General features: G+C 33.9%; 5 protein-coding genes across 5 annotated transcripts; 1 reads left to right on the forward strand and 4 right to left on the reverse strand.

Annotated features, from left to right (window-relative positions):
* Window positions 1-27: 27 nt before the first annotated feature.
* Window positions 28-663, reverse strand: TSR2 (Tsr2p; the record flags this gene model as incomplete). Its single annotated transcript, XM_003684114.1, has 1 exon — window positions 28-663. The coding sequence occupies one exon, from the start codon at window positions 661-663 to the stop codon at window positions 28-30; it is 636 nt and encodes a 211-aa protein (XP_003684162.1).
* Window positions 664-1,171: 508 nt separating this feature from the next.
* On the forward strand, window positions 1,172-2,845 carry CNA1 (calcineurin catalytic subunit A; the record flags this gene model as incomplete). Its single annotated transcript, XM_003684115.1, has 1 exon — window positions 1,172-2,845. The coding sequence occupies one exon, from the start codon at window positions 1,172-1,174 to the stop codon at window positions 2,843-2,845; it is 1,674 nt and encodes a 557-aa protein (XP_003684163.1).
* A 414-nt stretch (window positions 2,846-3,259) lies between these two features.
* IMD3 (IMP dehydrogenase IMD3) lies at window positions 3,260-5,191 on the reverse strand (the record flags this gene model as incomplete). Its single annotated transcript, XM_003684116.1, has 2 exons — window positions 3,260-4,374; window positions 4,735-5,191. 2 exons carry the CDS (start codon window positions 5,189-5,191, stop codon window positions 3,260-3,262), a joined length of 1,572 nt encoding a protein of 523 aa, XP_003684164.1.
* Window positions 5,192-7,501: 2,310 nt separating this feature from the next.
* On the reverse strand, window positions 7,502-9,268 carry CRN1 (coronin; the record flags this gene model as incomplete). Its single annotated transcript, XM_003684117.1, has 1 exon — window positions 7,502-9,268. The coding sequence occupies one exon, from the start codon at window positions 9,266-9,268 to the stop codon at window positions 7,502-7,504; it is 1,767 nt and encodes a 588-aa protein (XP_003684165.1).
* Window positions 9,269-9,912: 644 nt separating this feature from the next.
* MAG2 (RING-type E3 ubiquitin transferase MAG2) lies at window positions 9,913-12,030 on the reverse strand (the record flags this gene model as incomplete). The annotated part of the gene is made up of 1 exon (XM_003684118.1): window positions 9,913-12,030. One exon carries the CDS (start codon window positions 12,028-12,030, stop codon window positions 9,913-9,915), a length of 2,118 nt encoding a protein of 705 aa, XP_003684166.1.
* Between the last annotated feature and the right edge of the window lie 400 nt (window positions 12,031-12,430).

Below are 12,430 nucleotides of genomic sequence, written 5' to 3' on the forward strand. Positions count from 1 at the left end.
TTTAACTTAATTGATTTCTTTTCAACATTAATATCTGTTTTTACCTTTCTTTTGAATTAATTCAAACCCATCATCATCAATTATTGGTTCTGGGATGTTATTTTGAGGTTCATTTTGGTCTTCCTCCATCATATCTTCATCGTCATCCTCTCCCTCACTGTCATCATCTTCTTCGGAAGAGGAGACGTTAGGGTTTAATGGATCTTCAGTTACATGTACGTGATGGCCATGATCTATTGATTTATTGTTTTGTTTGTTTTGATAATCCAAGTATAGTGATTCGATATTCGAAAAGTCCAGGGCATCCGCTTGCTTATATAACTCTATTATACCAGCTGCAATTGGCAGGGCGGAATCATCCTCTACATTAGTGTCGAATTCGTCAGTCATAGCGTACAGTAGCATTTCTTCGATGTAAGCAACGTCGATTGTCTTTTCAGTTTTGAAAGCATCTATGATAATACCAGATATCCAATCACGCTTTTCTGCTGAATCTGGACCACCCCACTTATTAGCAACAGCAATCTCTAAAGCATCCCATCTATATACCATCATTGACACACCTAATTCAAATCTAGCTTGTTGTTTTTCATCATCGAATTTCAAGTTGGCTTTACCATTTGTAGCCTCGACAAACGCAGCCTCATCGAATTGTAAACTCATAATCGTCGTTTAACTTTAAATATACTTTTGTTTAGCAACAGTTATCGATAATCTCTTATTTTAGTACTGTCTAATAGCAAAAGCTAGCTTATACATCTACCATATGTAAATATATATATTGAAGTTACTATAGCTCATCGCAAGTCACTATTGAGACTTTTCAGTTTCTTCAAATTTTTCACCTCAAGTGAAAAATTGCCAAACCATAAGAATTGAAAATTTTAGACATAATGAATAACCTAGAACCAAAAAATTTCATAAGTTAAAAGATATTGAATAAACTGCATTAGATATCATAAGATACTAATGGTTACAATTAGATGGTTCTGATATATTTCCTAGGTGGTTAACTTTAAAAAATAAAAGATTCAACCATTTTTAATTTGTCAATTAGCGTAATATAGGATTTAAACAAAAATTATTACTAGAGTAAGGTTATTCTTTTAAATAAGGATTTTGTTTTACGTTGATCAGAAAAGTTAATTTTTATATTTTACATTTTTGAAATATGTCAAGCCAAGCTGAACTGAACACTAAGCAAATAAACAATGCTTTAAAAATTATTGAAAGTAAAGCAAATGATTCTGATATTAAGGAGATAGACCCTTCATTGACAATGTACACAATGGAGGATGGTTCCAAGGTTTCTACTGTAGAAAGAGTAGTCAAAAGCATTCCACCTATCATTGGTAAGACACCTACTGACGAGGAGTTGTTTGACAAAGTCACCGGATTACCAAATCATGAATTATTAAGGGAACATTTCAAAAGGGAAGGTAGATTAACCCCAGAGCAAGCTTCAAAAATTATTATGATGGCTACCAAATGTCTGTCTCAGGAACCTAACCTATTGAGTGTCCCAGCTCCAATAACAGTTTGTGGTGATATCCATGGTCAATACTTCGATCTTTTAAAACTATTTGAAGTTGGAGGAGATCCGAAAACTACTCCTTATTTATTTTTAGGTGATTATGTTGATCGTGGTTCCTTTTCATTTGAATGTTTAATATATCTATATTCTTTAAAGCTGAACTTCAGTGATCATATCTGGTTACTAAGAGGCAACCACGAATGTAAACATTTGACGTCCTATTTCACATTTAAGAATGAATGTCTTCATAAATATGATTTAAAAATCTATGAACTTTGCTGTTCTTCTTTCAATGCCTTACCTTTGGCTGCCATAATGAATGGTCAATACTTTTGTGTTCATGGTGGTATTTCTCCTGAATTAAGATCAGTTCAAGATGTCCATAAGATCAATAGATTTAGAGAGATTCCTTCAAGAGGCCTAATGTGTGATTTATTATGGGCTGATCCATCTGAAGATTATGACAATGCCCCTGAAGAACGTGATTCGGAGTCTTTTATTCCAAATAAAGTTAGAGGTTGTTCATATGCGTTTACCTATAAAGCATCATGTGAATTTTTGCAACGTACTGGTCTGTTATCTATAATAAGAGCACATGAAGCCCAAGATGCCGGTTACAGAATGTACAAGTCGACTAAATCTTTAGGGTTTCCAAGTTTGTTAACACTATTTAGTGCTCCAAACTACTTAGATACATATAAAAATAAAGCCGCTATTTTGAAATATGAAGCAAACATTATGAATATTCGCCAATTTAATATGTCGCCTCATCCATATTGGCTTCCAGATTTTATGGATGTGTTTACTTGGTCATTACCTTTCGTAGGTGAAAAGGTTACAGAAATGTTAGTTTCTATTCTAAATATCTGTACAGAAGATGAACTGGATGAATCTGTTCCAGTTATTGAGGAACAAGTAGGAAAGTACAGCACATCTATAAACGAACAAGAAGCCGTACCAGCTAATAATGATAATTCTGAGAAGGCTTTAAGCAAGAATGATGTTAACGATGATGCTGTGAGAGTTAGGGGAAACGTTCCAATTTTAAATGACGAACGTAGAAGAGCTGCCTTGAGAAACAAAATATTGGCGATAGCTAAAGTTTCAAGAATGTTCTCAGTTCTAAGAGAAGAGAGTGATAAGGTTCAATATTTAAAGACAATGAACTCTGGTGTTTTACCTCGTGGTGCATTGGCTCATGGTTCAGAGGGACTGAATGAAACTTTATCAGTCTTTGAATTGGCCAGAAAACAAGATTTGATAAATGAAAAACTTCCTCCTTCTCTAGAGGAACTAGAAAAAAAAAAATGAAACAAACAAAATCTATTCAGAAGTTTTAAAAAAGCCAAATAACGAATAATTACTCAAGGTGTTGAGCGTAGACAAAAGGTTAAGAAGTGTACACAGGTGTGCCATTATTGGAGATATGGATTAAAAAGTACTTCAAGTGAAGTTAGTATCCATTGCAATATTAAATACCAATTATAATTAGATAATAGAATATTTAGTAATATAATGTATATTTGTCCATTGAAACTTCCTATGAGAAGCTTACTTAGATATTGTAGTTAACTTATTTTTCTAATATTATATTTAATTAATTTGGCATGCTATCAATTATTTATCACATATATATATATATATATATTAGTTAAGATACAAAAATGAAGTCTTTTGGTTGAATTTTAAATGCTAAAAGGTAAACAGGTCTTTTCACGCTATTCCTTAATTGTGTAAACGTTTTTCATAGGAATGTAAATCGTGAACGTTACCTTCTAATTGAGAAGAAGCAGATCTGAACTCGACTCTAGTTAGACCAGCATCAACAGATGTTCTCAATTCAGTTAAACTTCTAACACCGATATCTTGACAAGAGTGTTGTAAACCATTGTAGATGTATGGAACAAACTTCTTGATGGAACCTTTATCAACAACGGCACCAGCAACACCTTGAGCAACAAAGACTGCATCGGATTCGGAGAAATAACGGGAACTAGAGGCATTAGCTTTCTTGTCGGTCTTTTGCATAGCATCAATAGAACCCATACCACGGTAAGACTTTAATCTCTTACCATCTTGGTAGAAATATTCACCTGGGGATTCAGTGGTACCAGCTAACATACCACCCATCATGGCAGTAGAAGCACCTAAACATAAAGCTTTCACAATATGACCAATGTTTTGGATACCACCATCAGCCATACATGGAACTCCGTATTGGTTAGCAAATTCACAAACATTGTAGACGGCGGTACCTTGTGGTCTACCACAAGCCATAATTTCTTGAGTGATACAGATAGAACCAGAACCCATACCAATTCTTAAACCATCAGCACCAGATGCAATTAAACTAGCAGCTTGTTCTCTGGTAACGACATTACCAGCGATAACTTCTAAGTCTGGGAATGTTTGTTTGATCCATTTGATCATGTTAATTTGGAAAACTGAGTTACCTTGGGAAGAATCGATGACGACGACATCTAAGCCGGCAGCAACTAATAGCTTCAATCTTTCTTTGTCAGCTTCAATGGTACCGATGGCAGCACCACATAACAATTGCTTGGTAGTAGCAGATTTAGAAGCCAATGGGTAATTTTGATTCTTCATCAAATCAGTTCTGGATAACATAGATAATAAATGTCCTTGTTCATCAACAATCAATAGTTTACCTTTTTTGGTTTTCTTTAGAATTTCGTTACCATCGGTTAAAGAAATACCTTGTTTAGCAGTAACTAACTCGGTAGTCATAATTTTGGAAACTGGAATAGAGTCATCTTCAATAAATTGGATATCACGGGAAGTGATAATACCAACAACGACACCTTTTTGGGCACCACCTTCTAATTACATGGTAACTATTTCAGAAATATCGGTGAGGATAATTGAAATAAAGTTTTAGTTAGTAAATTTGCCATGTCAAAAATATTGATCTCAAAGATCATATAAATGTCAGAAATGTGAAGTTTATTTGTAATTAACAATGATAAAGAATATTGATGTTAATGGATCAGATTAAAAGTTCTCTACAAGATCGTTTGATCGCAGTCAGTAGAACGAAAGTTATTAATAGTAAAAAAAATCATCATAAAAGTAACGTTATTCAATAATACTTTGTTTCATGTTACAATAATATTTCATTTCTATAATTTATAGTCAACCTGAAATCGATAAAGTGTAAGTAAAATAAAATTAAAACATACCAGTAACTGGGAAAGCAGAGAAACCAAATTGTTCTCTCATTTGTTTAGCTTCAGCGACAGTGGTTTCTGGGGAGACAACGATTGGAGAATTAATAAAACCATTTTCATAGTTCTTAACCTTTCTAACCATTTCAGCTTGATCTTCTGGGGAACAGTTGTGGTGAATGATACCAATACCACCTAATAAAGCCATTGAGATGGCCATTTCAGATTCAGTAACGGTGTCCATTGGGGAAGAAACTAATGGAGCATTCAAAGTAATCTTCTTGGTTAACTTTGCTTCTAAAGTAACGGCAGAAGAGGGAAAGTCAATCTTACCTGGTAAAACTAAGAAATCATTGTAAGTTAAACCACCTCTAGAGACAGAATCCATTAATTCAGCGACGGAAATACCATCCCTTCTGGAGTAAGAAGCGAGATCATTTAAAGCTTGAGCGCAGTCCTTGAAAGCAGCCATTGTATATGAATTTTTGGTTGAAAGATATTTATATAGCTAATATAAATTTTCGTTGCCTATAGTCTTATATGACAAGTATTATAAAACAAAAATAATACAATAAGACGCAATAAAGAGTCTTATTTAAAAAAAAGGCATAAGAAACATTGTAACAAGAACAAAATAAAAGTTCGCCAACAATTTTAAGCCCACTTTCCTTCAAATGCAGCAAGGAAGATACTTCAAAAATGTCAACTTAGGAAAAGCCATCACGATATTGATTGAAAATTCGACCTATATTTATACTTTTCAAAATAAAGGTCTTCACCAAACTAAGAAAAATTTTTCATCTTATTGCATCTCATCTCATCTCAATAAAAATAGTAATTTTTTTAACTCTGCCCCACCTCATCATATATATATTTTCACTTTTACCTGTCAGGAATACAATGCAGTATACAATACCACAATACCATACTGCCAATGTCGTAGAACAAACCTGGACCCCTACCACCACAACATGGACTCTAGAATATCCCACTTGTTGTCAAGTTTGTAGAAGCAACTAATTAGTTACTTAGTAAGCTCTTATGCTTTCAACAGCTCATCGCATTTTTCAAAACTGAAAATTTTTCACATTTCTTTTTTCCTGTGCCCAACTGTGTGGTGTGCTTGTTTGGTGGTTTTGTAGAGGCTGTTTGCAATTGCTGCTGGACAAGTTTACAATTGCACACTGTTGATCCAACTCATGTAGGTATTTATTCTGCCAGGAACCGTCCACCTCTGGTTGTTTTGCTTACTTCTCTCTCTTGCTTACCATTTTGACAACATGGCAAATGAGTTGGTAGTTCTTGCAGGAAGCATACTGGGTTAGAATCGATAGTTCGTTGATAGAGAGACCTTTAACTTCGCACCTCTGGATGTTTGTATTTAGATAGTTGCGTTCTTTTCGTGTGTTTGTTTATTATGGGCTGGGACACAGGGCTTTGAAAAGACTGCATACCAAGAAAATATTTTCAAACCAATACCGATAATTTAGATTTTAGATACTTCATTGAAAGTCGCTGCACTACGTTTGGTCAACTATCTTGAGGATCTAAAGAGAAGCTCTGTTGATGTTTATCATTTCTGGATAGTAAAATAAAACACGAAACTTCTATCTTCTTTAGAGAGAGTTCGAAGCGTTTCGTGGAACAATGCTACATATACAAAACAGTTCAATTGTGACTCAAGGGTTTTGTTATTGTTTTGAACTACGAAGACCAAACATTGTTTTGTTTTGTTTTTCATATATAAGATCCTCCCTCTCTAGCATTAGTAAAATCTTCTTATGTATTTATTTTGGGCTCATTTTATTAGTTAAATCTTATTCTCAGAACATCAGAAGTTCCACCATGCAATGCGAAAATTGCATGGTGGAACTACTCTGTTCATACAATGTTTAAACATAATTCCTAACAATAACAAATCTCATCGTATTCAAATATACTGTAACCAGATGCTGATCGTAAGAGCATGCAGTGGAATGCAATGTGATTGAGGTTAAGAATCATGTTATTTTTGTTCTACCAAATATATATCACAGCTTGAAAACCCTTTTTTGTACTTCTATGGGCTGTGATGGTTATTGTTTTATTATTGATAAGTACTCATCAATGAATTAATCCATGGTAACCAATTCTAAAATTCGAACCTACCCATGCTGCTATGCAAAGCGTCAATCTTCAAGCCTTAAATGTCAAGTGGTCATAATATTTAATGGCAAGAAGCGTCATAAAGACAAGGTGAAGATGATTTAATTCGTGGTGGTATTATAATCTTTCCTGTCGAATAGTGGTAAACTTTAATTTTAACGGATAGCGTATTTCTTCAATTGGGACAAATGGTGAAAAGTATTTAATTATATATTCAAAGATTTGTAATGTTTAATAACTTATTATAATAATGATACCCTTCTTATTAATCGAAATCTACCAAAGGTGGTCTCGAATAGAGACTCTTAAGCCTGTTATATAGATCTTCTTCTATACTACAATATTAATTTATCCCGTGATAATATGTTTATTTATATTTAGTTACAAAACATTGACCTTCACCGAGCCTCTAACATTTATAAAAACATTAATATGCATAAATTAAGAACTAAATAATATTTTTCAATCAATTAACTGTGTTTTTAAAGTTACTTATGTTCAATTAGGTATTTTATTTGCTATTAGAATTACTGTTTCATTATTATATCTATTTTTACATATTGAAAATACAGCTTAACCAGAGATATTAATATTTCTGTTAATGTTTTTATTAAATGTCATTAGATTGTTCAATTACTTATTTTTTCAATAAATTTTCAATCTTTTCTTCCAAACTCTTTAACCTTTCATCTTTAGAAATATTGGCTTCGGTTAATTTCACGACAACGTCTTCTAAGTGAACTACTAATGCAGATAACTTTTCAACAGATTGTTTTAGACCTAGAGCTTTTGAAGTGGAAGAAGTGGATGCGTTTTCCTTCTTTGGTTCTTCCTTCTTTGGAGTTTCCTTCTTTGGTTCTTCCTTGACAACTGGACTCTTTGGTTTTATTTCTTCTTCTTCCCATTCATCGGAACCTTTAGAAGGATCTTCGGCATTGTTGACTGAATCTAATTCAGATGACTTGGCCAACAATTTGTCAACTGAATTGTCTCCCTTTAACATTTCATTAACATTGCCAACTGGTTTAGGTGTAGAAGAAGTAGAGACTGGGGTAGCTTCTTTAACTGGAACTTCTTCCTTCTTCACCGGTTCTTTCTTAACAACCGGTGTTGGTTCCGGGGTAGCTTGCTTACTTGTAGGAGCTGAAGTAGATTTTTTAGATTCTGAATAATGCATTTCAGTTGAACCTTCGTAAATATCTTCCATATTACATAATAAAGGACCTTCAACTGACTTACCACTAAACCATTCATCGGCTGTCAAAGCTGCTTTATCAGAAGGGGCTGGTGGATAGATATCATCTTGGAATTGGTCTGATTTTCTTGGAACATAGAACGAAATTGGAACAATATTTTGATCGACAACGGTCTTGAAACATTTCAAGACTTCATTTTCCTTAACATTAGCAGTTCTCTTTGGGGCGACTGCAAAACCTCTTTGAGGTTCGGTGGATTGGAATTCAGATAAATCAAATAATTCATCATTTTGGAATTCGTAATAACGGATGTTACCGTCACCTTTACCAGCCACATATAAAATCTTGTTACTGTCATCATAAAATGGCATTAAAATACCAGATGATTGGTCGACATTGTAGAATCCACCTAAATCACCTTTTTCCAAATTGAAAGCATCCCAGACACCCAATTGACGGTCACTTAATCTAGAGAAACCAGTAGTGGCCAATCTGTCAGAGTTACCTAACCAAACAACTCTTTGATTCTTAGCACCAGTGTGGGCTGGACCTTCGCTGACAATCTTTCCTTCTCTGACATCCCAGACTCTTAGCTTCTTATCACGGGCAACCGTGGCAAGGAAATTACCGTTGTAGGAAAACGACATGGAGGTAACCATATCTGGATGAGTCAATGTAAGCATATCCTTTTCATTCTCGATATCCCATATCTTGACAGTGTAATCAAGAGATGAAGAAGCTAAGACATTTTGAGCCACCGGATGGTATAAGATATGACCAACTTTTCTCTTGTGACCACTTAAAATCTTAACTGGCTTGATGACTTTTGGTTCTCCGTCTTCGTCAACGTAACTCTTAAGAGTATAATCTTCTGGTATTTCCCAAATGGCAATCTTGGAATCGTCTGCGGATGAGGCTAGTTTTTTGTCATCAAATGGATCGAAGTCAGTATCTAAAACTTGAGCAGTATGGCCTCTAAATAAAGGAATTTGATCTGGACATTTACCTACTTCGCCGACAGGAATGACAGCAAATGCACCACCACCTGAAGCGTTCCAATTGACAGAGATATATTTACCATTAGTCTTAATAATGTTGGAATCCCATGCATTACTGGTAACTTTAACATTCTCGTATTGCAATTCTTTCTTAGCAGCTTGACCAAAGACATGTCTGTACTTCGAAGCACGTACAAATTTACCACTCATTTATCGATTGATTAATCTTTAATTGAAAAAAACCCTTTATATATCTCTCAAAACAATGTAATTGTATTATCACCAAATTGAACAATCCAGTAACTCAATTTCACTTTATCGACTTTCCAAACGACAGAACAAAACTCCCAAACAGAAGATGTAGTATCAAACAGGATATCCTATATATTGAACGTCAAACTCGTCTAGTATACCTAAACAGTTACTACAAACGTCTTGCTTAAGTGACTTCAAAACTTACAAGTTACACTTTTCAATTGTGGTTAGTATGTTGTCTATTTTCGTCGCCACCAAAAACAGCGCAAGAGATCTATTCAGCTCAAAAAGTAATTTAGATAGGGGTTATAAGAAGGTTGTTTTTGAAGATGAATAAGAAATCAATCGATGTTGGATGCAGGACTCGTGTATCTTATAGATGATATGGTAATGGGTGATGCTACTTGGATGATAGAAATGGTTTCTCTAAACTTTGAAGGTTAAGTTATTTGCAGACTACTAAATGCGGTAAGGTATTGTCAAGTTCTTGGAAAGTGAAAACACAACTTAGTCAAGTGTGACATCTCTTAGTGTTTTTAGCTTGTATTACATTGTGTTATGTTACGCTATACGGAAAATTGGTATGTATTTATGATTACTTATAATGTTTGGTAACTGTTGCTGAACAACAGTACTTTTGATTTTGATTTTGGCTTTTGTTTCTTGGATTTTTTACCCTTAGGTAATGAATCAGTCGATTGCTCTTCAGTCGATCGGTTTGATGACACTAGACCAGAATCTGCTCCTATGTCATTGGATTCGACATCATTTCCAGGAGTTGTACTTTCGGATTCGATGGTAACTTCTCCTCCACGAATTTTATTGAACAACATTTCTTCAAACTCTTTGTTCTCTTGTAATGTCTTTTCATCCATTTGGACTTCAATTGATGTACCCCATATCGTCGTTTCATTGTAAGACTTATTTTTACCACCTGGATTCTTAGACTCCTTCTTTTCATCTTCTTCATCTTCGGAGTATGTAAATTCATTCAAAGAATCTGCGAACATGTTGCTATGATTAAACGCTTGCTTATCATTCAAACGGTGTTCAATGACTTGGTATGGTTCTATCAATTCACCGTTCTCTCGTTTATAAAACTCAGCAGTCTCTTTTTCAAGTTGATACTCATATTGTTTTCTTTGAATGTCTTCTCTCTTCTGTTTAATATTAAATCTCCTTCTTCTTTGTTTCAGCTCAGCTGAGAATTTGTCAAATATTTCTTTAGGTATTATATTAGAGTTTCTCCAATCAAGTTCAATGAATGCAATTTCGGTCCCTAATGCTAGATGATGCATATATTTATTTTTGGCAATAAAGTCTTTAGTGATTACATTGCCATAATGAACATTTTCAACCTTCGTGTCAAGTTCAACAGGAAATTTAGAATACTCCTGGAATGCAGCCTTTAAAATTTTAATGTCAAGTTGTGATAAGAAAAATTTTGTTGATGATGAATTCACAATGTATTGGTAATAATAAAAGGCATTGGAATCGTTATATTTGTCGGATATATTGACATCAGAAATATCCAATGACTTAAATTCTAAGTGATTATCATCTGATAATTCTAAACCTTCCTTAGATAATATATTCATTATTTTTGCGTTAATTGCTTCAATAGCTTCTTTTGTAAACTCATCATTAATATTAAATAACGCTTTATCAACTTCCAACTGATCTTGAATCGCATTTAAATCATTTTGAAGAAATTGCAGTTGTGCAGAATCATCACATTTTATCATCTTTGCGTAGTCAAAAATCTCTTTGAAATTAATTGGAGGAAAGTTCCCTACTATATTTGGGTCAATATTCATCATAACTGGTAACCCTAATAGCGAAGTATGTGGTCTGCATATCAGTTTTATTTTTATGTTATCTGATGGTTTTGGAATTTCGATATTGTTGGAAAAAATGTCATCCTCGTACAGCACATCTTTGACATTACTAGGTCGTATGATACTATTGCATAAAGGACATTCTTTATACTTTTTTGGTTTTTCATATCCAGTATCAGGATTTTTAATCACCTCTTTAATAGAGAAGAAGGTAAGTAAACAGGTGAAGCAAAAGTAGTGACCACATATGACCATTCGTGGAGCTACCGGTACATCGCATAAACAGATTGGACAGCTTTGGCCTTTTGGCACCACTACTCTAACAATGTTTTCAGATGAAACCAATTTATTAGGATCTATATTTTGTTCAGAATAAGTGCCATTTTTATCAATCAGTAATTTATAATTGACATTAATGAAAGAATCACCCTGCAGAAGGATGTATTCTTGATGTGAGTGTTTCTGTCTATTAATTTTTGTATTATGGTTACCACTAAAACCATTTCTCTCTCTCTCAATTTCAGGTAACTGAAAGTCAAGTAAATGATTTATAGAAATCTTAGTTTTACGGCCATTCAACTTATAGTTACCACTAAATATTTCCTCTTGAATCGAGCCTTCAAAATCGGCTTGATCGGCTCCACTATAAATCTGTGTATTAGTAGATTGTCCTCTGTTAGAGCTTCTTTCATAAGAACCTCTACCTTTATTATATCTACCACGTCTACTCGTAGAATTATTTAAAGAGTGTTCATTTGGATTGTGCTTACTTTTGGGACGCTTCTGCGACTTCTGACTTGCTTTGCCAGTTTGTTTTGGATTACTTCCAGAATTGGATTGTTTATCCTTCACCTTATTCAGATCATCATCGGGAGTCATTGCTAAATCCAGCAATATATAACAAAAGCCAAGGCACAATGATTAATTGTCTCTGGCTTCCTAATCGGAATCAAATAAGTTTGCAAGATTTGTGCTCTTTAAACATCAAAAAAGACAAAACAGTAACTAAATACCTAACCAATTTCCACCTACTCTATTCTACATGATACTGCATAAACTAGAACATACTGTTATATAAAATAGAACCAGCTTCTTAATCTTAAAGTTTCACTTATGAATCCTTTATAAATAAATTTTCAAAGATTTTTTTGGCTCTATAGTTAAGAGATCAAACGTGCGACAGACATGCTAAATGACATTAAATAGCATAATTGTAAAGCATTTATAGCTAGAGGGAATACTGCAATTAATGCATTATATATATATATTCTTATTAAAA

This window comes from Tetrapisispora phaffii, chromosome 2 (genome assembly GCF_000236905.1).
Source record: "Tetrapisispora phaffii CBS 4417 chromosome 2, complete genome".
In the NCBI taxonomy this organism is placed as follows: Eukaryota; Fungi; Ascomycota; class Saccharomycetes; order Saccharomycetales; family Saccharomycetaceae; genus Tetrapisispora; species Tetrapisispora phaffii.